Below are 25951 nucleotides of genomic sequence, written 5' to 3'. Positions count from 1 at the left end.
TCAGAACACCAGCTCCTGGGCGATCTCCTGCAGGGCTGGGAACGGCTTCCGCGCCCCAGCCAGCTCCGTCTCCCGCACTTCCAGGCCCCCCAGCTGGCGACAGGGGCAGGGCATCGTGTAAGAGGCCACCAGCACCAGCTCCTCGTCCTCCTCGGGGCCACTGCCGCCCTCACTCGCCGGGGCCTGCTCCGGCTCAGCCCGCACTGGGGATGCCAGCTCCAGCGCCGGGGTTGGGGCCAGCCAGGGGTGCTGCAGGCACTGCTCGGCCTTGGCCCGCTTCCTGCAGGCAGGAGGGAGGGGATTAGTGCTCTCAGCCCAGGAGTCCTCGGCCCTACCCCTGCGACTGCCCCCCTCCCGCATGGCCGCCCCCGAGAGTCCAGCCTTCCTCCCGCCCCGCGCTCGCATCAGGGCGACACCTCAGCAGCCAGCGAAGCTGCGACACGTGCGAGGCCAGCTCCAGGGCCGATCTCCCCAGGCGCAGGGAGCGCGTGCTTGGCGGGAGGCTCTGGCCCGGGTGCCACGTGCCCCTGAGGCTGGCGTGACAAGGCCAGGGGGCAGCGGCGGGTACCTGGGGTTCTTGACGAGCAGGGAGCGGATGAAGTCGATGGCCTGGTCCGAGATGCCCTGGAAGACGTCGTGCGGGAACTGCACGTTCACCTGCGAGATGTTCAGGAAGGTCTCCTGTTTGGTGTCGCCCAGGAACGGCGACTCGCCCGTCAGCATGACGTAGGTCAGCACCCCGACGCTCCTGGGGAGAGCCCCTGGGGTCAGAGCCAGCGGGGAACCCAGTGGGCCAGGGCCTGGATCCCATCGGCGCTAGCCGCCTGCTCTGTGGGTGACGGGAGGAGGAGCAGCCCCCGCGGCCAAGGTCAAACCCATGAGACTCCCGGCCCCTCCCCAGGCTGAGCCCGGCCCCTGTGGCCAGGGAGGCCCGAGGACCCCCCCTTCGCCCCCGCTCCTCTCCCGGACGCTGGCAGGTTCACAGCCGTGGGCGGAGACTCCTTCCCAGGGCTGGGGAGGGCCTGGGGGGGGCTGAAGGGGGCCATGGAGGGGACGTAGCCCTGTACCCCCCCTCAGCGGGTCACAACTGCAGTACTGGTCATGCCACAAGCGGGCACTGCACCCACACTGTGGGCTCCCCGGCCTCTCCTCCAGCTGGGTGAGGGGCCGAGGACGCTGGGGGCAGGGCAGAGCGGTTTCTGGGGGCAGTGTATCGGCAGGGGCAGGGGAGATTCGCCCTGGCTCCCAGGGTGCCCCGTGCCAGGACAAGCAGGAACTCAGCCCCGCGGATGACGCACTGCGAGCAAACGCTGCAGCTACCTGGTGACCTGCGGCGGGGAAACACCCCCCCCCCCCGCCTCTTTGCACCAGCCCCCCGTGTGCCGTTACCCTGCCCCCACCCCACAGGCGAAAGGACAGACCCCCCCCGACATGTGCCCCTAGGAGAGGGCAGAGGGACCCCAGAGACCTACCACATGTCGGTGGCCGTGCTGATGGGCTCGTAGCTCAGGACCTCGGGAGCTGCAAAGGGAAACGTAGGGGAGTTACGGGCCCTGCCGCTGGTGCCAGGCTGTGCCAGCGACTCCGCCCCCGGGCAAGGAGGGCGCCCAGGCCGGCAGCGGGAGTGGGGGGCACTGGAGGGGGCAGCACTGCGCAGCGAGCTCAGCACAGGGCTGAACGGGCTCGGGGGGGTGGCGAGACCCATGCCCAGTCCCCGTCTCTGCTGGAGCGAGGTGCCAGGGCCCTTGGGCACATGGCTCAGAACCCAGGCGCTCGGGGCAGATTCACCCCTGTGGATTCACGACCAATGTCTGCAGCCCAACAAGGATGTGTCGTCCCCCCCCCTCCCCGTCCCCCGTCTCTGCTGCCCGCCGCAGGGCCACGTACCCACGTACTCCGGCGTGCCCAGAATCTCGCGCACCTCCCGCAGGGCGTCCACCCGGCGCGACAGCCCGAAGTCCACGATGCGGATGTCGCCCAGGGGCCTGCTGCTGGTCAGGAGGATGTTCTGGGGCTGCAGGGCAGGGGCAGGGTGTGAGCCGAGAGGGCCGGGACCCTGGGGCCGGGACAAGGCAGGGCTGGCGCTCCGCTCCCCCTGCAGGGACGGGGGCTGGGAGGGACCCCACCACCACCACCACCACCGCGGGGACGAGGGGGGGTTCCAGGAGCCCTGGGGGAACCAGCCCTTTCCAAGCTTGTGTCCACCCATCCCGCCCTCCCAAGAGACTCTGCTCCCAGCGGGGGGAGGCCCCCAGTAACCGCCCGGCCCCACCGGTACCTTCAGGTCCAGGTGGACGACGTTGTGCTGGTGCAGGTAGGCGACGCCGCGCAGGATCTGCCGCACCAGCCGGATCACGTCCTGCTCGGTGAAGGCCTCGTCCTGCTCCGCCACGCACTGCTGGAAGATCTCCCCGCCGGCCGCGCTGAAGGGGAGGGGTGGCAGGTGAGGGGGGACGGAGCCTTGCTGGCAAATGCCTCCCCCAGCCACCAGCACCTGCACATGCTAACAACCCCCCGCCCCAGCACACGCTAACCCCCTCTCCCCCAGCACACACTAACCCCCAGCACATGCTAACAACCTCCCTCCCCAGCACATGCTAACAACCTCCCTCCCCAGCACACGCTAACCCCCCCTCCCCCAGCACATGCTAACAACCTCCCTCCCCCAGCACACACTAACCCCCAGCACATGCTAACAACCTCCCTCCCCAGCACACACTAACCCCCAGCACATGCTAACCCCCCAGCACCAGCACACGCTAACCCCCCCTTTCCCCAGTGCAGGCATAGCTCTGACACCTGATTCCCAGCCTCCCCCTCCACCCCGGTGCTAATCCCTAGACCCCGCTCCCCTCCAGCACCGGGAATCGAACCCAGGCATCCTGACTGTCTGCTCGTTTCACAAATGGCCGGCGGGCGGGGACTCCTCGGGGAAGGGCTCCACCCTCAGTCCCTGCGTCAGCACAGCCACCCTGGGGCCCCGTACCCCGGCCTCCCCCTACCGGGATCCCAGGAGACAGCTCTTGGCAGGTCGCTCTCCTGGCCCAGAACAGCGGTGCCAGCACCCAACCTGTTCCTCGCTGGTTATGTAACCGCAGCCCCAGCGCCCAGAGGGCAGGGCCGTGCACCCAGCCCGACAAGGCCCTGCCTGTCCCAGCCCCGGCTCCAGGCCCCTGGCAGGGGGCGCAGGGCGCACGGCACCGGCCCGTGGAGCTGCTCACGCCCATGGGGCTGACCCTGAGGTGCCCCCAAGCAGCCAGGATGCTGCATGTCCCTGGGCATCAGCCGGGCTGGTTCTAGGCCAGGGGTGTCTGCGCCCTCCGGCCTCTGCCAGTGATTAACCAGGAGCCGCAGGGGCCATTTCCATGCCAACAGGCCCGTAGGGCTGTTCCCAGCCTCCTGGCAAGGGGTCCCAGGGCCAGGCGTGGCCAGGCCGGGAGGAGCCAGGGGCTGGCCTGCAGGAGCTGGGAGAGCCAGAAACCTCTCTGGAGAGCCTGCACCCACGGGACCAGCGAGGGTGGGAAGGGTCGGATACAGCTTCAGAGCAGGCCCGAACCCAGGTGCCCCAGCGGGACGGGGGGTCTTTGCCCATCCCCGGCCCTGCCACCCCAGGAGCCTCTTCCCAGACTTCCCCTCTGGAGACCACAATGTGCAGGCTGACTGGCCCTTTAAAGGGGGCTGGGCTCGCTGTTGGCCCCAGCTGGCCGGGATCAGAGGGGTGATGGCCCTGGAGTTTGAGTAGAGGAACCACAGAGAGCAGCTGGGCTGGGCACGGCCCCGAGGGAGGGGCTGCAGCAGGCTGTTGGGGGCTCCGGGAAGGTGCCTGGGACGCAGGGCTCTATTCTGGAGACGGCGAGGTAATGCTGAGGGGACTGGCCGAAGGGAGCCCAAGTGGGGTGAATGCAGCCTTGGTTTTGTTTGGAGGCCCCGTGCGGGCAACAGCCGGCGCCAGCCCAGCCCCTCCCGCTTGTCCCAGGGCCAGCGAGGGGGGATTCAGGTCCCAGCACCTCTGGGTCACCAGTTCCGACCCGGCCTGAGTGAGGAACACACCCAGGCCTCAGTTACCCTGGAAGGGGACTGAATTGTGAATGAGGCAGCTGGAGGAGTGAGCCCGAGAGACAGGAAGTGTCTGCAGTGCCACGCTCAGCCACGCCCTGTGGCACCCGCCTGAAGCCGGGAAGGCAGGGGGCAGATCGTGGTTTCCTGGGCTGCAGGGGGCTGGCTCCCTAGTGTGCTGGCTTTGTGCGCTCGGTTGCACCTGAGCAGAGCAACGTGGTAGCAGCTGGCACAGGCAAGGAGGGTGGGTCCTGCGACTGCAGGAACTGGGGCCAATTCCCAGTGTGGGCCAGGCCACGGAGGGGTCACTCCAGGCTGAGCTGCTCCCCAAATCTGGGGGGACTCGCTAGGTGACATCAGAGGCAGCAAGGCCCAGTGGTGAGGGCCCTGGCCTGGGTGTCCTGGGTTCTACTCCTGACTTGCTGTGGGACCTTGGGCCTGTCCCTTCCCCTCTGGTCCTCTCCCACCCTTGTCTTGTCTATTCAGCTTGTAAACTGTGGGGCAGGGACTGTGCTAGGCGCTGCACAGGCGCACCGTGGGGCCCTGATCTCAGCTGGGGCTCGTCAGCCCCGCTGTAGGAGCGGAGGGAGCGTGCTGACGGGCAGGTTTGCATTGCTCACCTCATGCTGTGGTTACAGCGAGAGCAGATCACAGCCCCGTTCTGGGAGCAAAAAACACGCGCACGAAACCACCAGCTGCTTCTGGGAACTCGATGCTGAGCTAGCGTCGCGTTTCAGAGACAGCCACCTACGCACCTTTCCCCGTGGCCACCCAGCGCGCTGGCTGGGGGGCAGAATCCATCTGCCTTTCCAAGGGACCCAAGACCCAGCAAGGCGCTTTCAGAAAAAACCCGGAGCGGCTGCGAGCTTCTGTTTCCACCCACGTGCCCAGCGGGGAGGGGTGCGTTTGCCAGGAAGGCCCAGGTCTCATGGGGTCCCCCAGCTGCCTGGTCAGGTGCCTGCTGCTAGCACCACATCAAGAGCTGTGTCATTAGCTGGGGTTTATACTGGCACAAGGGGCCCAGGGTAGCATCCACGCCCAACGTGCTCGTTCCCCAGATGCCCAGCCTGCCTCACGTGCCCACGGCCCCGTGCCGGCAACAGCCGGCGCCAGCCCAGCCCCTCCCGCTTGTCCCAGGGCCAGCAAGGGGGGATTCAGGTCCCAGCACCTCTGGGTCACCAGTTCCGACCCGGCCTGAGTGAGGAACACACCCAGGCCTCAGTCCGTCCAGTCCCTACAGCGACATGAAGGCCGAGCTCCCCCTCCTCCCTGGGGGGTGCTCCCCAGGCAGGCTGGGCTGGCGCCCCTCCACCCACCGCCCCACCCCACCAGCCTTTGGAGGGCAGAGAGTGGGACCGTCCAGAAGCCCTGCCAGTAGCAAGGGCTCCTTTCCCACTGCAGTGGGGCAGCCGGGCTCATAGAACCAGCCCTCCCCTGCCAACAGCACAGGGTCCCCCTTGCTCCGTTCCACCCCATGGTCAGCCCCACGGTCCCCTCAGCCCTGCGGTGTGTGCAGGGGGGTCCCTGTAGCGTCACTTCTCTCTCCTGCCGCTGCCGTCCCTACATCACCTGAGTCTCTTTCCTGGTAAATGAGCCTGGCCTGGTTTGTGCAAAGGCCCCAGACAGGAAGCCGCGCTCTCTGGGGACCCAGCTGGGGCCCTGTGGTGGAGCCGTGTGGGCAGGATGCGGCCCCGAGATCAGCAGCTGCCCGGAAAGGGAGCTGAGAAACGGGGCTGAGGCTGTTTCTCAGACACGCTCTGGTTAAGTCACTTCCTGCTCCGCTCAGCCCCAGCCATGCAGCCAGCCGAGGCAGCAGGTTTCAAGTGCAGGCGCCGGGCAGGGCAGGGAGCTGGTGCCCTGACGCAGGTACCCCCTGTCCGCGCTCTATGGACAGGCTGTTCTAGGGCCCTGGAAAGCACGTTCTAGGCCACAGGAGGCTGCAGGGCCCTGATCAGAAACGCCCCCCTGCAGCCCCAAGGAGAATCGCAGAATCTCAGGGTTGGAAGGGACCTCAGGAGGTATCTAGTCCAACCCCCTGCTCAAAGCAGGACCAATCCCCAACTAAATCATCCCAGCCAGGGCTTTGTCAGGCCTGACCTTAAAAACCTCTAAGGAAGGAGATTCCACCACCTCCCTAGGGAACCCATTCCAGTGCTTCACCACCCTCCTAGTGAAACAGTGTTTCCTAATATCCAACCTAAACCTCCCCCACTGCAACTTGAGACCGTGCCCTGCTCTGTAGAGGGTCCTGCCCCTGCCGACCCCACTGGCAGAACCGGGGAACGGGCCCAGCCTGCAGCCTTCACACCGCAGAGCAAGGGGCGTGGATGGAAGGGCTGGGGCCGAGACCAGCCGAGGGGTGAGGCAGTGTGGGGACCCCGCTGGGCTCAGTGTGGGGCCGAGGAGCGAGGGGGCCCCGTCTGCCCGGCACTCACCACTCCAGCACCAGCACGATCTCGGCGGGCGTCTCGTAGACCTCGTGCAGATCCACCACGTGGGGGCTGCGGGCGGCCAGCTCCAGCACGGCGATCTCGTTGATGATGTCGAGCCGGCAGTCCTCGCCCTTGCGCCGCTTCCGCAGGAACTTGGCTGCGAACTCCCGGCCCGTGGCCTTCTCCAGGCACTTCTTCACCACCGCGAACTTGCCCCTGCGGAGAGGAGCCATCAGGGAACTGAGCAGGGGCTGGCCCCGGCCCCTCCATCATCACACCCCCTCCCCACGCAGCACGGCCCCCCTGCCCGCCCTCCCTTCCCATCTCTTCGCAGCCAGCCCCAGGGGCCCAGCCCCCCATGAGCCCCTGAGCTGTGAGAGTCACAAGGTGCAGCTTCCGCGACTCAAGGACCGGGTCCCCCCGGCCCTGGGCCCAACCCCCCCAGGCTGTAGTGCCCACACTCCTCTGCCCCACGGGGGTACGCCCCCCATCCCAGCCTGTGACTGACCAGCTCCCCGCAGGAAGTTGGGGGGGCAGAGATGAAGGAGCAACCAGGCTGAGGGTGCTGGCCCAGAAGGGTTTAAGCTGCATTCGGGAGGCACTTCAGCCTCCCCTGCCACGGCCTGCACCTGTCGGCGTTGCCAGGCCCAGGGCTGGCGCTGACAGGGAGGCCCGGCAGTGGGGAGCGTAGGGGGGCCTGGGTCAGAGGGAGGGCGGAGATGGCTCTACTCAGGGCACCAGCCATGCTGCTGGGAAGGGGGTGCACAGGCCTCCTCAGTGTCATGCACCCTGACTGCCAACCCAGCCCCCAGCACTGCGGAGACCGGACAGCTCCCCTGTGCCGGGGTAAGGGCCGGTACCCCCATTATTCACAGCACGTTCAGGAACAGGCCTCCTGCTCCCTGGCCTGTCCCCAGTCCCCCTGCCAGGTGAGTGCCCTGAAGATTTGCACCCGGGGCAGGGAGTCACCAAGCAGGGGCAGGGGCAGCTCCCACCCTGCAGGCAGAAGGGTCACGCGGGGCAGGGAGGAGCCAGGATCCTAGGATCTCGCCGTGTAAACAGAGACGTTCCCAGCTGCCGTTTCCAGGAACCCCTCGCCTAATGGGAACCATGTGGCCCGGGCACCAGGCTCAGCTCCTGAGCAAGCGGCAGCTGGGGGCACCCCAGAACCCCAGCACACAGCGCCGCAACCACAGCCCTGAGGGGAGCGGGCACAGGCCCACTTGCGCTGCGCCTGCCAAGCCCCTGGAGAGCCTGGGGCAGCAGCCAGCAGGAGCTCGGAGATGTGCCACCGCTTCCCCCACAGGCTGCTTTGTGCCACATATGTGGGTCCCGACCAACACACATGGCTCCAGCCGCATCCAGACAGCAGCCGCCCCTCTTGCGAGCCAGAGCCCCCAGGAGCCCAGGATCGCAGCCACCTCCACCTCACCCCGACCCCCCAGCTCTGGCTCCAGCCACCCCAAAAGCCCAGGCAGAACCCGACGGCTTCCAGGCAAAGCCCCAGCCCAGCCACCCCTTGGCTGCAAGAGAGAGACGGGGCTTTACCCCCTCCTGGCACAGAGCAGCCCCCAGCGTGCAGCCCTTCACCCCTGCCAGCCTGCCCCACGCTGGGCCGTGCCGGGCCGTGCATCAGCCAGCGCCCAGCCTGAGCTTTCAGCACACCCTGTCTCCCGCCCTGGTCTCGCATCGTTGGCCCCGAAGAAAAGCTGGACGAAGCCAGAGCAAATTGCTCCCAATTAGCAGGAGCCACCCAGGGAACTAGCCCTTGTCCCGCCCCACCGGGGCGTCAATCAGCGTCACAGGCCAGGCCACTGAGCCAGTCCCGACCTGTCACACGCAGTCTCTGGGCCCTGTCCCAGCAAGGCCCTTTTAGGGAGTTGGCCCAGCAGCCAGGCAGCCCATCCCCTGCCTACGGGCTCCAGAGACAAGGGGCCTGGGTGAGGCTAGCGAGAGATGACAGGCCCCTCGCCCGGCGGCTCCCGTTTGCACCATTGGATAGAACTGGAGAGCTGGCTCCCCACGAGCCAGTCATAGCCCAGCCCCAAGCCGCTCGGCTGTTCTCAGGGCGACCTCTGGCGACAGCCGCTTGGCCCCAGAAAGTTTGGAAATGGTTCCGACTCAGAACTTCGTGCCCAAAACCGAGAGATTCCAACAGCTTCTGGGTGGCTGCTTGTAAACAGCCAGGAAGAGAATTTGCAAAACTGAGAGATGATGATGCTGGCTGGAAGATTTCCCCCCGCCCCCAACCCCTCAGTCCTGCCCGCAGCCCCCTGCCAGCCCAGCCCTGGACTCCCCACCCCCAGCTCTGCCAGGGCCCCTCAGTCCTGCCTGCAGCCCCCTGCCAGCCCAGCCCTAGACTCCCCACCCCCGACTCTGCCAGGGCCCCTCAGTCCTGCCCGCAGGCCCCTGCCAGCCCTTGACTCCCCACCCCCAGCTCTGCCAGGGCCCCTCAGTCCTGACCCCCAGCCCCCTGCCAGCCCAGATCTAGGCTCTGCCCCGCCCCCAGCTCTGCCAGGGCCCCTCAATCCTGACCCCCAGCCCCCTGCCAGCCCAGCCCTGGACTCCCCACCCCCGGCTCTGCCAGGGCCCCTCAGTCCTGCCTGCACCCCCCTGCCAGCGCCCCTCAGTCCTGCCTGCAGCCCCCTGCCAGCCCAGCCCTGGACTCCCCACCCCCGGCTCTGCCAGGGCCCCTCAGTCCTGCCTGCACCCCCCTGCCAGCGCCCCTCAGTCCTGCCTGCAGCCCCCTGCCAGCCCAGCCCTGGACTCCCCACCCCCGGCTCTGCCAGGGCCCCTCAGTCCTGCCTGCACCCCCCTGCCAGCGCCCCTCAGTCCTGCCCGCAGGCCCCTGCCAGCCCTGGACTCCCCACCCCCGGCTCTGCCAGGGCCCCTCAGTCCTGCCTGCACCCCCCTGCCAGCGCCCCTCAGTCCTGCCCGCAGGCCCCTGCCAGCCCTGGACTCCCCACCCCCGGCTCTGCCAGGGCTCCTCAGTCCTGCCTGCACCCCCCTGCCAGCGCCCCTCAGTCCTGCCCGCAGCCCCCTGCCAGCCCAGCCCTAGACTCCCCACTCCCAGCTTTGCCAGGGCCCCTCAGTCCTGACCCCCAGGCCCCTGCCAGCCCAGATCTAGGCTCCGCCCCACCCCCGGCTCTGCCAGGGCCCCTCAGTCCTGCCCGCACCCCCCTGCCAGCCCAGCCCTGGTGTCCTTTTCTCACACACCCCAGCTCAGTCTCCGCTGGGAGCCCACAACCTGCCCCGTGTCCCAGGGCTCCCAGGGGAACACTGGGGCAGGGGCGAGGCTAATGCACTGTTCAGCTGCACTCCCCTCCCTGAGCCTGGGGCGTCCTGCAGACATGGGCGGCAGCTGCTCTGCCCCCTCCTGGGCCAGGCCAGGCTCAGCAGTGGGGGGGCGGGGGGGGCTTCCACGCAGGCCGCAGCCCTGCTGGGTTGGTGCCCAGTTCAGCTGTTGCCACCACACCCCGGCCAGCTCCCCATACGAGCGCATCCCACCAGCCATCCCACTGATAACAAAGGGAGCGGGGGGGGCCTGAACCCTCCAGTTTATTCTCATGCAGCCTGGGGCCCCTGGGAGCTCCTGGTGTGCAGAGCAGTGGGGCAGGGGCTGCCGCGCTGGAACTCCAGCCCAGAGCGACACCCTCCCGGCAGCCCCAGAGGCCTTTGTTCCAGCCACCACCCAGCTGGACGTGCTCCCTTCCCTGGGGCTCGGCCTGCTGTCTCCCCAGTGTGCCCAGCCTGGGCTGGCCCAGGATTCCTGGCCTCCGGTCCCCAGGAGCGGGAGCCGTTCGTTGCCCCTAAGCGAGCGGAAATTGGGCACGAGTGCGTCTCGCCGCAGGAAGCAGCGGGGACAACATCCTGATCGCTCCCCGCAGCACGAGGAGTCAACCCCCACCCCCCAACTGCTCCTAACTGGACCCCGCAGCCAGGCGGGGCGGCTCCAGGCACCAGCGCACCAAGCGCGTGCCTGGGGCGGCAAGCCGCGGGGGGCGGCAGTGAGGCAGCCTTCGGCGGCATGCCTGTGGGAGGTCCGCCAGTCCCGCAGCTTCGGCGGCAATTCGGCAGCGGGGACGCCGAAGCTGCGGAACCGGCGGACCTCCCGCAGGCGCGCCGCCGAAGGCTGCCTCACTGCCGTGCTGGGGGCGGCAAAATACATCGAGCCGCCCCTGCAGCCAGGGCAGCTGAGGGAGAGCCCAGCCCCCACTCTGCAGTCCCACACTGTGGGGCTCGTCCCCAGGGTGCCCCGTGCTACGCTGGGGCAGATGAGACAGGCTCTGCCTGGAGCAACTTCTCCTCCTGCAGGAAATGCGCCACCTGCTTCCATGGCTTGTGCTCCCAAAGCCAGAGGGGCAGCAAGCGAGCGAGCTCCTGAGGATGGGGCAGGGAGCAGGCCAGGGGCTAGGTGCCTGAAAGGAGCCCCCCAGGCCCTGCTTCCCTCGGTGCCCAGGGCAGGGCCTGCCAGGAAATGCAGGAACCAGCGAGCTCCCAGCTCTGTGCTCAGCCGGACTCCCAGGTGGGTCCTCGAACTATCGCTCAGATCAGACAGTGCCAGGGGATGGGCATGGGGCTGTGCAGCCCAGCAGGGCCCAGCTGCTTTGAACCCAGCACTCTGGGCTCACAGGTGCCACCTAATGGCGTCTGGGCCCAGCCACTGGGGTGAGGGCAGGTGTTTCCCCATCAGAATGGACTTGGTTCATCTCGGCTCCTCTTTATGCACCTCCCAGCTCAGCCTGATGTACTGTCCCTGCTCGAGAGACCCAGAACAGGAATGGCTGGTGGGGGGGGGGCTGCGGGTCGGGGTAGAGGGGCACAGGAGAGCTTGTGTCTAGGGAGCTTGGGGGGGTAGCCGGGGCTGCGGGTCGGGGTAGAGGGGCACAGCAGAGCTTGTGTCTAGGGAGCTTGGGGGGGTAGCCGGGGCTGCGGGTCGGGGTAGAGGGGCACAGCAGAGCTGTTGCAGGACGCTTGCCCAGGACCGGGCCTGGCTACAGCCACGGGCAGTTTGTCTCTCACTCACAAGCTCATGGGGAGCAAGAGCTCCCCCAGGCGCCGCTTCCTGAGGGGCGGGGAGCTGAACTGGCTGCACAGCCCCCACTAGGATTCTTGCTGCTCATCCTGGCGGTGGAAGGACTGTGCACTGGGCTGGGCGCTGGAGACCTGGGGTCAGTTCCCATCTCTGCCACAGACTCCCCGTGTGACCTTGGCTTAGTCCCTTCATCCCTCTGGGCCTCAGGCCCCAGCTGTAGCATGGGGATGATTGTTCCCTTCTTCGCAGGGAGGCTGGGGGGACACAATCCACCAGGGACTGTGAGGCTCAGATGCTGGGGTGGGGCAGCTGGGCATATCATGTGGCTCTGCCAGAAACAAGGGGCCACGTCTGGGCTGCATTGGCCCCTGCTGGCTGCTCAGTGCCACAGGCACAGACAGACAGGAGCCCCAGGGTGACGTCCTCAGGGTCGGAAGGCGGGAAGGTCTGTGCTACTATCCCCGTTGAGGGCGGGCAGCAGCCAGTGTGGACCGGGATAAGAGGCGGCTGGCAAGTCCCGGCCCAGGCTCCAGCTCAGAAATAGCCTCCGCCACAAGAACCCAGCTGCAGCCGTCTGCCCCGGGCAGACGGTGCTGCTAAAGAGAGCCAGGGTGGGTACCAGCTCCAGCCTCAGCCCTGGGGAATCCAGAGCTGCTTTCAGAGCGCCAGCAGCCTGCTAAATACCGAGAGCTGCCCCAGGCCGGTGGCTGCCCGTGCTATGCATAGGGCACGTCACCAGCTCAGCACCCAGTGACCCTGCTCTGGGCAGAGCCACCAGGGCCCAGGTCAGGGAGATTTGTCTCCTCTTGGCTAGCAGGAAATCAGCAGGTAGCAAGCGACTGGCTCTCAGCAAGAAACCACAGCGTGCTTGGCTTCCGACTGTCTGCCGAGCACTGAAATGCTGGGGGGTCTCCCTGCAACCGGTTCCCCCCGCCTGGCACTGGGCAGCTACAACCAAACTGCACTTCAGCGGCGTGAAAGCCAGCGTTTGGCAAAGCCAGGCGCCGGGGGAAGGTCTCAGGGGGATGGGGGTGCGGGGCTCTCTGCCCAGGGGGGGTGTTACAGGCTCTCTGCCCGGGGGGGGGGCAGGGCTCTCTGCCCCGGTGTGTGGCTGTGGTGTGTGCAACAAGAGAGATTCTTCCTTCACCAGAAGCTGCTGTATCCCCCTCCCACTCCCCCGGCTCCCCAGCCCGATCTGGGCACTTTGGGCTGGTGCCAGAAGCCCCAGGGCAGCGACGCCAGGAAAGGCCCTTCCCGTGCCCCCCCATGGGGTTATTTGATGCCCCAGAGGAGAGGGAGATCTCAGTGGCATCCCCCCAGTCCGTGCTGTGGCCGGCTCCCTGCCACAAGCCTGGCCCGGGGTCAGCCGAGGACGCTGGCGGTGCCAGCAAGGCGGCCTCCCCACCCCAGCCCCAGGCGGCAGAGTGAGAGACAACCCCCGAGGGCACAGCAGCATCTGGTGACTCCACCACCACCCCCATCCCCGGCTCTCAGCCAAGCGCTGCTGCCACAACCCACCCAGCCCCGGGCTTGGCCCCTGCCTCAGTGGCCCTGGGCTGTGACGTTCATGGGGGCAGGTCTGTTCACCCCTCCCTGGCCTTCCTCTGGGCACCCGCAGTGCGGCCCCAAGTGAGCCTCCATGCATCACCCCCTGGGCACTTGGAGCCACTCACACACAGTAACACACACAGTAACACACACGCACACCGACACCTGAGCCACTCACACACAGTAACACACACGCATCGCCCCCCGGGCGCTTGGAGCCCGCTACCAACTCCCACCGCCCACTCACAGCCTCCACCGCGGGCACAGCCGAGGGGAGAGGCCCCAAAACAGTGCTTGTGTACACTTCCCCAGACGGAGACACACACAGCGACACCCGAGCCACTCACACACAGTAACACACACACAGCGACACCCAAGCCACACACACACAGTAACACACACACAGCGACACCCGAGCCACACACACACAGCGACACCCGAGCCACTCACACACAGTAACACACACACAGCGACACCCGAGCCACTCACACACACAGCGACACCTGAGCCACTCACACACAGTAACACACACACAGCGACACCCATGCCATTGACACACAGTAACACACACACAGCGACACCTGACCCACTCACACACAGTAACACACACGGCGACACCCGAGCCACTCACACACAGTAACACATCCCCCCAGTGTATTCACACATTGCTCAACAAAGTCCCGCACAAGCTGAGCGGTCAGGCACACACACATTCACGCATCGACACACGTACAAGGTGACACACACACAATGGCACACACACATTCACGCACCGACACACATACAAGGTGACACACACACATTCACGCACCGACACACGTACAAAGTGACACACACTCCGCACCTGCCAGACTCAGCCCCTCTCGCAGCTGCGGGCGGTGAGGGGCGCGGGGGTCTCTAGTCTGGGGGCACAGGGACCCCCCCGGCTCACCTGCCCAGCTCCCGGCCCAGCAGGGTGTAGCTGTCGGCGAACCGGTCGGTGCGGATGCGGGTCTGGGTGGGGGCGGCCATGCCCGGGCGGCTCATGCTGCCCAGGGGCCCGACGGGGCGCCCGGGGGACGCTGCCCGGAGCCCGGCGGGGGCTGGTGCCGAGACCCCGGGTCCCGGTGCTGGCTCAGTCCCAGGCGAGTCGGCCCGGCGGGGGGAAGCGGCTCTGGACGGGTCGGTCCGGGCTCCGGGGGCAGCTCTGTGCGCCGGGCCGGCGCTTTGCAGCGAAGTCTGGCTCGGCAGGGCCGGGACGGGGGGGCCGCTCAGCCCCGTGCCACGGGCGGCGCCTCCTCCTCTCGGGGGCGGCTCCAGGCCCGGTCCCTCCCCCTGCCTCGGCGGCGGCGGCTCGCTGGGGATGGGGGGTCCGCGCTGCAGACCGCGCGTGGGACGGGACGAGCCCCCACGAGAGACCCCCACAGCCATGGGGGGGGGGGACTGGGACACACCTGGGGACCCCGGGACGTGGGCATCCAGGTGAGGTCTCCTTGGGGAGAGGCAGCTTTGTGTCCCCACCTTGGGCACAGGCCAGCCGCAAAAGCACCACCTCTACCCGCCACCGGCTGCCCACTCCCACCCCTGTCCCCAGCTCACTCCCCAACCTGGGTCCGGGCATCTGCCTCCATACAAAACAGAAACCGGCCTGAAGGCCGGCAGGCAGGAGCAGCCCTACAGTAACAAACCCTTGTTTGTTAGGTGTATGCAGTCGACCCTACAATAACAAACCCTTGTTTTTTAGTAGGTACTATGGTAACGGGCCCAGGCCCCACTAGGAGTCAGGCAGTGCACAGGCTCCTGGGATGCTCATGGTCTAGCATGCTAGAGGAATGACAAAGCCAGAGCTAAGAGAGGAATTCTGGTGCCCTCAGCAGCGTCCAAACAGACCGTGAACAAGCACCAGCGCCCTCTTCACCTTCTCTTCCACGACAAGCTACAGAGACTCCCTCTCTCCTGCGCTTTAATGGAGCTTGGGGACAGGGAGCGGGTGGGTGCCCCGGTGGGGCAAGGTTTGCATTGGGGTCTCCCCCATCCCCACCCCCTGCAGCACTGCCCATGTGTTTCTGGCTCTGCGATCCTGGTGCTTAATGAGCTGCAGCAGAGAACCCTGTGAGGCAAGTGTGCAAAGCCCTGGCAGGCTGCGTGGGTCTGGAGCAGGCCCCAATGGGGCAGGTGCCACTGCATTTCAACCCAGGCTGGACACCCGCCCTACACCCAGGGTGAATTTCACCCCATGAGCTCAGAATTCCTCCCCGGTTACTAATCCATAAGGGAACCGGCACCTGACGCCACACTTGGGAATCCCTGTAGATCACGGTTAATTACAGGACGTGGGACGTCATCCCAATGATATGTATAAAGCTCTGTCACTGCCTGGGATTGCTCCAGACAGAGCTGTGAGGGAGAAGGATGCTTTTGAGCTGTGGTGTAACAGAGGAAATGACTCTGAGTGGGGGCTGGGTGGGTGGAGCAGCACCAGTGAGAGAGACACCCTCACCCTCTGCGATCGACCAACGCTGCAAACAGAGGCACCGGGCAGCAGAGCATTGCGGGACCCGCATCCAGCACGGGGATCTCTGGGCTCTTTCAGGCCGACAGCTCAGCTGTAGGGGGCCTGGTTACGAGGCGAACGTGCAATTGGAGAAGCCTCAGAAAAGAGCTAGGAAATGATGGAAGGGTTTTGGAGGAAACGTCTACAGCGAGAGACTCAAAGAGCTCAAGCTGGTTAGCGTCTCAGAGCGAAGACTCAGTGGGGACTTGAGCACAGCATGTTTCACAGGGAGAAAATACCCACTGCTAATGGGCTCTTTAATCGAACAGGGAAAGGCAGAACAGGGACCAGCAGCTGGAAGCTGAAGCCAGACAAATTCCAATTAGAAATAAGGCCGCGGTTTGTAACAGGGCAGGTGATTAACCACTGGAACAAGGTCCCCAGGGCAGTGGTGGGTTCCCCATCTCCTGGGGTCTGCAGGTCCTGACTGGCACCTTTCTGGGCGATGCTTTAGTCAGACCCCAGCTCTTGGGCTCAGGACGGGGGAACCGGCGGGAATTCTCTGGCCTGTGCCATGCAGGAGGCCAGACCAGACAATCTAACGGTCCCTCCTGCCTTAAACTCCAGGAATGTATTAACCGCAGTGCTGCAGATGGGACCCAACTCCAGCCAGGCCCTGAATCGCTTTGCTCTGATGTCATTCTGCAAGGCAGGGTCTCAGCCACCTAGCGTGATGTCATTGTGGCTTCAGCCAATCAGCCGCAGACGTTACCCCATTCGGAGCGGCCCTGGTCAGGCCCAGCTGGGAGCCACCTGGCCTTCCTGCTCTTAGAAGCCTGTGCAGTAACTACCCAATTCCCAGGGATGGTGATAGGGCATCTCGTGGGCCCGTCTGTCTGGTGCCCAGGGTGAGAGCTCTGCATGCCAGCCCTGTGCCCTCCTCCGGCCCCAGCCAAGCGTTGCTGGGAGGGAAGCCCGGACAGGTGTGTTCAGGGTCAGCACTGCCCCCAGGCTGCAAAGGGGACCTGGCCAGTGCAGAGCGAGGCCCAGCAGGAGGATCTGGATCCAGAGAGGCCGCACCAAAGGCAAGGGGCAGGGTTTAGTCTGGCTCCTCTTTGGAGCATCCTCCACCACAGTCCCACCAGCTGCTGCCTCCAGTTCTCCAGGCCCCACCCGTTTGCTTCCCTGAGTCAAGTTATCAGAGCAAAGTGCAGCCACATGGTCTAACTGTCCCCAGCAAGGCTCTGCCCAGCTCCGGGCACAGCGCACAGACACTGCTCCACTGGGGTCAGACTGAGCCCCCTGGGACCTGTCCAGGCATGCACTGACTGCTGCTTAGCACCTCAGCAAAGCCGGTTGGGCCTGGCAGGGGCTGCCTGCTGGAGGGAAGTTACCGTCTGAGCTTCTGCCTCCAGCACCAGACCTGCCAGGGGATGCTTGGCAGGAATCAGAGGGGCCGGTTCTCAGGCTGTGACTGGTTGCGATGCCTTGGAGAGGAGCAAGGAGCCAACCAGAGGTGCAGACGGAGAATCACCCTGGCATCTCTAGGACAGCTGTCTCCCCAGGGGCTTTGCTACCATGCACAGCACCCACCTCCTCCGTCAATGAAACGCTCCCACCTCTGGGGCAGGACACGGCCGCTGCCAGGGGGCAGGACGCTCCAGCGAGGAGGGATCATGGGAGAGGAATTGTGCTGGTGCCTGATGGATGGCCCCGGAGACGGGAACGTTGTCCCCCCAGCAGGGAGGGCACAAGCCTTGCCCCACCATGCTATGGGTCACGGCTCAGCCCCACAGGGCCCTGCCTATCACCAGCTCCCTACCAGCCACTCCCTGCTTCCAAGGGCAAATCTTGATCAGTGACTGACAGTGGTGTGTGCAGCTTAGGGCTCTGCCACCCCCCAGCTCCGCTGTTTGTCCCTCAATCCCAACCCGCAGCCCCCCGCTGCCCCAGCCCAGGGCTGCCCGTCAGGCTGAGCTGTGGGGTGGTTTTGTGAGGTGGACAGGTATCCACCAGGAACCAATGGAGCCGGATCAACCCATTTCAGGAACACTCTGGGTTCACACTGAGCTTCGTATGGACTTTGTCCTCATGCATCCTCGGAGTAGCGCCCAGGGGGAGGGGCCCCAGCCAGCGTGTTGGGCCAGCAGCAGAGCTGTCTGAGGGATGGGGATAAACACTGAGCAGCTGTGGTGCTGGAGCAGGTAGCGGGGGCCGGGACGCCATGGTGATGGGCAGGAGCATTAGGGACAGCCAGCAGCCTTGGGATCACTACCCCAGTGTCTCCAGGTGCCCCCTGCAGGCTGGGTTGCCAGGCCAGTGGCACCGTGCCCTGCACGCTTACTGGCATCGCTGCTCAGTACAATTCTCCTGCAGTTTTGTGGTGAGTGGCTGCTGCTGCAGACGGAGCTGCCTGTCTGGACTCGTTTGCGACTGGGGAAGGGAACAATACAGCCCCGCGGGCTTGTTTCACATATGGCGCAGTGCTCCAGCCCCCCCTTTCCCACTGGCATGTGGCGCTGGGCCATGCAGGGAACTGGCTGCCAGGCTGGGAAGCCCAGCTTCCATTGGGTCTGAGCGCCCATCAAGAGACACCAAGCCCATCCCAGCTGGGGACCCCTCCCCCCCGCCCAGCTGGTTGGAGGCGCAGCCATGGAGAGGACAGTCCCTGTGCAGCAGAGAGAGCGAAGGGACCCAGAGTCATGGTCCTGTCCAACCGTGAAGGAAAAAGGGGCAGTCTCTGCCCTGGACTAGCCGTGGAGCCTCGGAGGGCAGCCGTGGGGCAGAGTCATGACCTGGGGGCTGGCCGGGGGATAAAGCTCCATAACGAATCTGGCTCTGTGAGGTCAGCGCCAAATGGGGAAACAAACGCTCCCTAGTCCCCTGGAAACACCCCAGCTTGAGGCTGACAGAGAGCCAGCCAAGGGGCCTGTGCTGGGGCCAGGGATCCGGTGGCTGGGCTCTGCTCTGGATCACTTTGAAGGGTGAGGATCCGGTAATCGGGGCCCAGCAACGCCGTGAGGTTCCTCGGCTCATGCTGGGGGTGATTAGGCAGTGGGTTTAATGACGGTTAATTGGGTCTGGAGGAGTTTAGCGCTGATCTCCGACAGGGCTCGTTAAAGGGTTTATTACATGCTGCTTGACGACTTCATTGACCTGGGGTAAGCGATGCACTGAGGGGTCCCCTGCCGTGGCCGGAACATGGGTCCTCAGGAGGGTCGGCCCCAGGCTGTGCTCATGCGGGGTCGCTCCCTCTGCCACGTAGTGCAGCCCTTGGAGCCCATCCTGGCCCACCTGTGAGCAATGACCTGGCTAGGGGGCCGCTTGGCAGCTCATTGGCTAATGAGGACTTGGGGCTGGCAAAGGCTGCCAGGTGGCGGCCGGAGGAGGGGCTCCGGGGACGTTAGCAGGAGCTGCTGGCTGGTGAAGAGAAGTGAGTACGAAGGGGCTGGGGGGACAAGCTGCTTGAGGGCTAGAGAGGGCCTGATGCGTAACCCAGCTCCAGGGGGCGGCAAGATTCAAGGCCTGCATGTGGGAGGTGACACTTGCTGGCGTTAGCCCCCAGCCAGAAGAAGGGCTGGATATTGAGGGGCTAACGAGGGGGGGGTTGTACCCTGTAAAAGGGTTTAACTAATGAAACCCCACCAAGGAGGCCTCTTGTTCTTAGACCTTGGCTCTGAGTATCGGACTGGCAGCCCCAGCAGGGCCACCAGGGCGTGTGCTGGAGGTTGATGGCCCATCACAAGCTGCCTCTGGGGTGGGACCCAGCATCAACAACATAGCTCAGTGCAGCGTGACGGCTGGGCAGTGGTGTGGGGTGACGGCCGGGCAGTGGTGTGGCACAGCGTGAAGGCATTGTAGTGGCATGGCATGACGGCTGGGCAGAGGCGCGGTGTGAAGGCACCTCAGTGGTGTGGGGTGACAGCCGGGCAGTGGGGCAGCACAAGGAGCTGGGGGGTTTTGCCAAGGATAGAAATGCCCAGACTGTAACTTGACCGGCCCTGGGGTTCTGGTCAAGCCACATGGGGATCAATATCCCTGTTGAACCAATGGGGGAACAAGCCCAGACTCGGCAGTGACCCCGCGGCTTGATTCGGGGGCAAGAGGTTATTTTGGGTCTTGGGGTGACAAAGAGCAGAGACTCCCTGGCAAGCCCCCCCCAGTGCCCAGGAATAGGCTGGCCTAGGCAGCGCTGCCTGCCATGGGGGCTCAGTCCCATGGGCCTGGGTCTGAGTGGGCAATGTTGGCGCTGGGACAGGGCCCCCAGCAGAGCCCAGGGGAGACCAGACCTGCACGTCCTGGCCATTGCAACTCCTCCTCTCAAAGCAAGAGCAGGGCCGGGGCCAGTCCTGGCCTCAGTCTCGCCCCCGGGCCTGAGCTGCCCCTCCCCACGTGGAAGGAGCTGGCGGGCTCAGAGCTGGCCCGGATTCCCCTGGCAATGCTCAGGCATTTCCTGCCTGGCACGCTTGCCCCCAATCTCATGAACGCCTCTCCACTTAAATTCTTTCATGTGTTATTGCGGGGGGCAGTGCAGTGGTGACTAGCTCTGGGCCGGCCCATTGCTCTGCCCCCAGCTCAGCCCCCCCCTTCTCCCGGGGGAGCCCCCTCCCCTGGGGCCACATTGCTTTGTCCCTAAACGGGACCAGTTCCACAAATCTCCCCGGGAGCCCTGGCTCAAGGCCTCAGCACCCAGTCCCTGCACCTCCAAACAAGGGACGCCGGGGGGGGGGGGGTTTGAAATGGGCCCGGACTAGCCCACAGGCCAGATTCTGGCCCCGGTCACTCTGGAGTCACACCCCATCCCCACCCTGACTCTGGACTGACCCAGAGACGCTGTAGCATTTGAAGTGCAGCGGCACGACTATGCAGCCACTGCCTGCGCCAGGGAGGGACTCTCCATCAGCGTCGCTAACCCACCTCCCCAAGAGGAAGTAGCCAGGTTGATGGAGGAATTCTGTCTACACCGGGGCTGAGGTTGACTTACCACTGCTCGGGCCAGGGATAGAACCCAGGCGTCCTGGCTCCCAGGCCCCCCTGCTCTAACCCACTAGACCCTGTCCCACTCTCCGAGCTGGGGATAGAACCAGGAGTCCTGGCTCCCAATCCCCCCCCAACCCTGCTGGGTGAATAGGTGGCCTCACCCTGGCTGGTAAATCAGGCAGGAAAAGGCAGCTCCGAGAGGAAACACGCCCCGGGCGGTAAAGGCGGCGGGAGGGGGCCCAATGTTCCTCTCTGGGGCGTGCGTTTCCCATCACCCTAGCTCAGGGAGCTGGGGAGCTATACGGGGGTGTGACTGGGGGAGTGTCTGGCTGGGGGGCTGAGATGCCAATCGCCCCCCAGCCTTTGTGTTCCCAGCCGGCAGGGGGCCAAACTGATAAGAGCCCAGCCAGGAGTGACCTGAGGGAGTGGCTGGCCCCAGGGTCGTGGGAACGAGGCTGCCTAGGGCTGGAGCCAGCCTTCCCATGGGCCGCCCAGCTGCTGCCCTTCCCCAGGAGCAAGGCCGCCCCCCATAATGCGCCCACCCCCCGGAATTGGTGGGAGAGGGGCACAGCCGGCTGGAAGGGGCCCTGTGGTTGGAGCATTAGGAGATGCGCTATTTGCCCCCGCCCCACCGAGCCCCCCAGCTGAGAAGGGCCATGAGTTACGAGTGGAGGTTGTTGTGCTGGGGGTTTAACGAGATCCCGCCTGACCCTGGAGGGACCTTCAGGCTTGAAAATACTTTTTCTCCCAGAGGAAAATAATAATTCAGCCAGGTCTCCCTCAGTGTGTGTGGGCAGGAGCCCAGGGCTGGGCTAGCAGGGGGGGCTGCAGGTTGGGATTGAGGGGCACCAGCAGAGCTGGGGGCGGGAGCCCAGGGCTGAGGTACTGGGGGGGGGGCTGCAGATCAAGATTGACACCAGCCAGGACTCGGCTGCTGTGGGTGGCAAGGGGCTGTGTTCCAGGGGCCTCCCCCTTTCCGAGCCCTGCACTCTGCTTCCCGGCCCAGGCTGGTAACTTCAGCCTTTGCTGCTCCCAGGGCGAAGCACGGAGCCCCCGAGAAGCAAGTTCTGCCACTGCTGACGCCTGCCCTGGCATCCCCACAGGGCCCTGGCTGGCTTGGCGGGTGCCCCAGCTCTGGCCCCGCAAGCAGGTGCCGGGCAGCACAGCAGGCGCCAACCCCGGGGAATTGTTACCTGAGAAGAATCCACACGGTACAATGTTAATCGGCATTAATTACCCCACGGCCTCGCCAGGGCCTGCCCAGACTCGCCTCAGTCTGCTGGAGCCATTCGGGGGCTGGGCCCCCAGCCTTGGAGACAGAGGGTCTCTGTGCATCCTCGGCGCGGGGAGAGGCTCCCAGCCAGCCCAGGGGGCGTGGGCTCATGGCTACAAGAAACTGGGCTGCGGCCCCCCCAGCTCAAGCCACAAGGGCCACCAAAGAAGGCGCCGGATGGCACCAAGCGTCAGTACTGTCCATGTGGCCACCCGGAGCCGGCTGGGGACAGGAGAACAGATTTTCACAAGGGCTGAATTCCCTCCCCCACAGGGGAGGCGAGGCTCCCCCAGGGCCTTGTTACAAGTCAGCACAGGCAGGGTAAGCACCTCCCCAAACCCCACCCCAGGTGGGCGAGTCCTGTCTGAACTGGACCCCAGAGCCTCACACAGCAGCTCTGCCGGGCGAGCCCCGAGGGTGACTCCATGGGGCCAGACTCAGCCCTGGCCTGCCAGGCCGAGTGGGGCCGGACTCCGCTGGGAGCCTCTCTGGGTGTTTCACACCCAGATCCGCCCAAGGCGCCTTCCCTGAGGGTTACTGAATTTCCTGGGAACCCCCAGCGGGAAGCGGTTACAAAACACCATTAACTCCTCTTCCCCTGGGCCCTGCTCTGCATCTCCACCAGCAGATGCATCTATGTCCCCGCAGCTGGCACCAGCATTAATGGACAGATGCTCACCCACCGGCAGATGGGCAGGGCCTGTAGCCCCACTTCACTGAGGGGAAAACTGAGGCACAGAGCAAGGACTGGACTCGGCCCGAGTGACTCCATGTCCTAGACAGGAATAGAACCCAGTTCTGGTTCCCGGTCCTCCCTGCTCCAGGCCCGCCCAGAGGACGTGGCATGCGCCGAGGAGACCGAATTCTCCTTCCCATCCATTGTTTGTGGTAAAGAGGGAAAACAGCCAAAATAAACAGGAAAGTGGGAAGGAGGCGGCTCCGCGTGGAGCCATTTGGGGCCTTTATGCATGGTGGGGGGAGGGATTTTCAGCCTGCACCCCCCAGCTGGTCCTTGCATTCTTGGGCTGAGAGAGGTCAGAGAGGGGATCACCCCAGCCTGGCCAAGCAAGGCCAGAGGGGTTGGAGGGCTGCTCCCAGGTCTCGCCTCTGGGGAGAAGGAAGCTGGGTCCCACTTTGCTGTACAGAGCGATGCGTCTCTCTTCACCTGCGTATGCCCTGTCTCAAGGAGTAATTGTGCACTGCCCCCCCCCCGTCCTGGGGCACCCAGCCTGCCCCCTGCCCCCCCGTCCTGGGGCACCCAGCCTGCCCCCTGCCCCCCACCCGCGTCCTGGGGCACCCAGCCTGGCCCCCCCCCGTCCTGGGGCACCCAGCCTGCCCCCTGCCCCCCCCCTGTCCTGGGGCACCCAGCCTGCCCCCTGCCCCCCCCGTCCTGGGGCACCCAGCCTGCCCCCTGCCCCCCCCCCCCGTCCTGGGTACCCAGCCTGCCCCCTGCCCCCCCCCATCCTCGGGCACCCAGCCTGCCCTCTGCCCCCCCCATCCTAGGGCACCCAGCCTGCCCCCCCGCATCCTGGGGCACCCAGCCTGGCCCCCCCCCATCCTAGGGCACCCAGCCTGCACACCATGCATCTCAGGGCTTCCTGCGCCACCACTGCATGCTGGAGTTTAACACCAGCTCTGTTATGTAACCTGGCTTCCTCCTGGGACAGCAACGCTTCCCCTCCAGGCTGCGCAACGGGATGGGCAGCTTCGACCTCACGTGGCTCCTGGAAAACAAATCACTCTGCAAAAGGGAGAATAACATTGCGGTTCCCTGGGACCGGCCCAGCACGTTCCATCCGGAGCCCACTGCCCCCATGCTGGCCGGCCGGGGCTCACCACCGAGGGATCTGCTGCAGCACCCCCTTCCCTTCCAGCACCCTTGAGCCCCACTGCAGCTGGCCAGTGCCTCCCAGCGAGGAGCCGCAGCTCTTGGGGGGCTGCATCAGTGGGGCTTTCAGGGCTCCTTGTGGCCAGCGAGCTGGGGGTGTCAGTGAGCTCGCAGTGGCCACAGGGCTCCACTGTCCTTGGCCCGGCCAGGCACTGGCCCGTGGATCAGAGAGAAGGACTGGGGTGCCCAGTTCCAGCCGCCTGGAGCACCGAGCCACCCACCCACCCGCAGCTGTTGCTGAGGGCGGTGGGACCTGGAGGCTCTGAGCGTCTCCGACCGACCAGGCCCCCGGTGCCAGAAGCTGGAGGTCACTTTGGAAAACTGGAGCCAGAGCGACCTGGGTGCAGAGCTCCCCGGAGAGCTCGTCATGGCCTCTTTTCCTGCCACCCTGCAGCCTCCCAGCAGGGGGCAGCTGAGCACCATGCAAATTCCCTGTCAACTGGGACAATATTTCCTGGGCCAGCTGCTGCTCCCAGCCCAGAGCCCAGGCTGGCACTGAAATGCGGGCGAGTCCCTGGGCTGAGCAAGGCTGGGGCCATCCCGCTGTTCCTCCCACTGCCGCTGGGAGCAGAACTGGGCCCTTTCCGAGTGAGCGAGTCCCTGCTCAGCGGTGCCGGGCCTGAGCTGTTCTGAACGGAGCCAGCCCAGACGGTCAGCGCTCACCAGGCTGGCTCGTGGGCTGACCCGTTACACTTCCACCCCCCCATTGCAATGCACCGGCAATGCCCCCCAGGTGCTCGGCCCCCAGAGGCAGTGGATTCTGGGAGCCCCAGTGCACTGTGGGACAGTTGAAGAAGGACTATTACAGACGAGTGCAGGCTGGAGCGGGACCGGCCTGTCTCAGTGTCTGACCCCGTACGGCTCCTGGGAGCCCTTGGCGGGGGGGGGGGGGGGGGGGAGAGTTGTGTGCTCAGTTTGCTGTTTGCAGGGCCGGCTCCAGGCACCGGCTTGGCAAGCAGGTGCTTGGGGCGGCCACTTCGGGGAGGGGCGGCACGTCCAGCTATTCGGCGGCAATTCGGCGGACGGTCCCTCACTCCCGCTCGGAGCAAAGGACCTCCCGCCGAATTGCCGCCGCAGATCGCGATCGCGGCTTTTTTTTTTGGCTGCTTGGGACGGCCAAAACCCTGGAGCCGGCCCTGGCTGTTTGTGCAGCACACCGACCCCTGTCCCCATGGAACATGTCCCTAGACGTGCTGGGCCCAGGAGAGAACAGCGTGAGCTGCAGAGGCACTGTCAGGAGAGATGACCCATGTGACTGTCAGGAGGACATGAGCAGCCCTGCAGGGCTCTTGAGGTCAATGGGGATGCCCGGGGCAGAACCAGGAAGTGGCCCTGGCGTGTTGCTATTTGTCTGGTTCAGCCTGGTCCGGGTGACCTGGGAATGCAGCAGCCTGCAGAGAGAACACGCAGCCCTGCCGTCCATCAGCTGGGGAGTTTCACTTCACAGACGCGGCTGCCTGCGTCGCGCTCCCCTGCCCCCAGCTACACTGCACGGTGCTGCGATTTGGGCCAGGGGCTGTATTTCTGGACAGCACCTTTAACCCTTGCAGCAGCTTGGGGGGGGGGGGGGGGGAGAAACGGTCCCATGGGAAACCGCTAGCAAGGGGCACTAGACACATAACAGCCGGCTGGTCCCATGATCCTCCACTGCTCCTTGGGCATTTTCCATTTCAGGGCTCAGATCCCGTCCCTCTCCTGGGCAGGCCGCAGTGCTGCTCAAAGGGCTGGAAGGCATCCAGCTGTGTCACGGGGAGACTGCTCGCCCTCTACCAGACTCCTGGCCAGGTTCCCAGGGTGTAAACCCAGAGCGACCCCATGCAGGGCACTGTGCTCATTCCTGATTTACTCCGCTGGAACAGAGGGCAGAATCCGGCTCAGTCTGACCAGCTGCGGGGAGATCCTGCAGCAGGGCCCCTCAGGAGCATTGGGGCAGAGGGTGGAGAGCAGCTGGTTTGTCTCTGATGTTGCCGGTGTGTGGTTTTGCTGACTGGAAAACTGTTCTTTTCAGAACTCAGCTCTCCTAGCCTGGTGCTTCTTAGACCCGGCCAGATATCCTCCCAGGGACATACGCAGGTCCATGGACCCACACGCACACTGACCGACCAGCAGATACACATCCACCCCCTACTGCTTCCCTTCCCAGTCGCTCCCATGTCCAACAACCCCATGCCAGCCTCCCTCCGCTGGTTTGATGTGTCGCGCAGCCGCAGCCTTGTAGCTCACTGTGACCGGGGTCCCAGTGGGGGGCAGCTGAGCTCACTCAATT

General features: G+C 65.4%; 1 protein-coding gene across 1 annotated transcript; it reads right to left on the bottom strand.

The window, feature by feature from the left end:
- LOC135894604 (serine/threonine-protein kinase 17A-like) lies at nt 1-14097 on the bottom strand. The gene is made up of 7 exons (XM_065422739.1): nt 14003-14097; nt 6492-6704; nt 2279-2423; nt 1888-2014; nt 1473-1521; nt 569-748; nt 1-280 (listed from the first exon to the last, which is right to left on the bottom strand). The coding sequence occupies exons 1-7, from the start codon at nt 14095-14097 to the stop codon at nt 1-3; spliced, it is 1089 nt and encodes a 362-aa protein (XP_065278811.1).
- Between the last annotated feature and the right edge of the window lie 11854 nt (nt 14098-25951).

Source organism: Emys orbicularis, chromosome 25 (genome assembly GCF_028017835.1).
Source record: "Emys orbicularis isolate rEmyOrb1 chromosome 25, rEmyOrb1.hap1, whole genome shotgun sequence".
NCBI classification, from domain to species: Eukaryota; Metazoa; Chordata; order Testudines; family Emydidae; genus Emys; species Emys orbicularis.
This window is presented reverse-complemented; position numbering and strand designations above follow the sequence as displayed.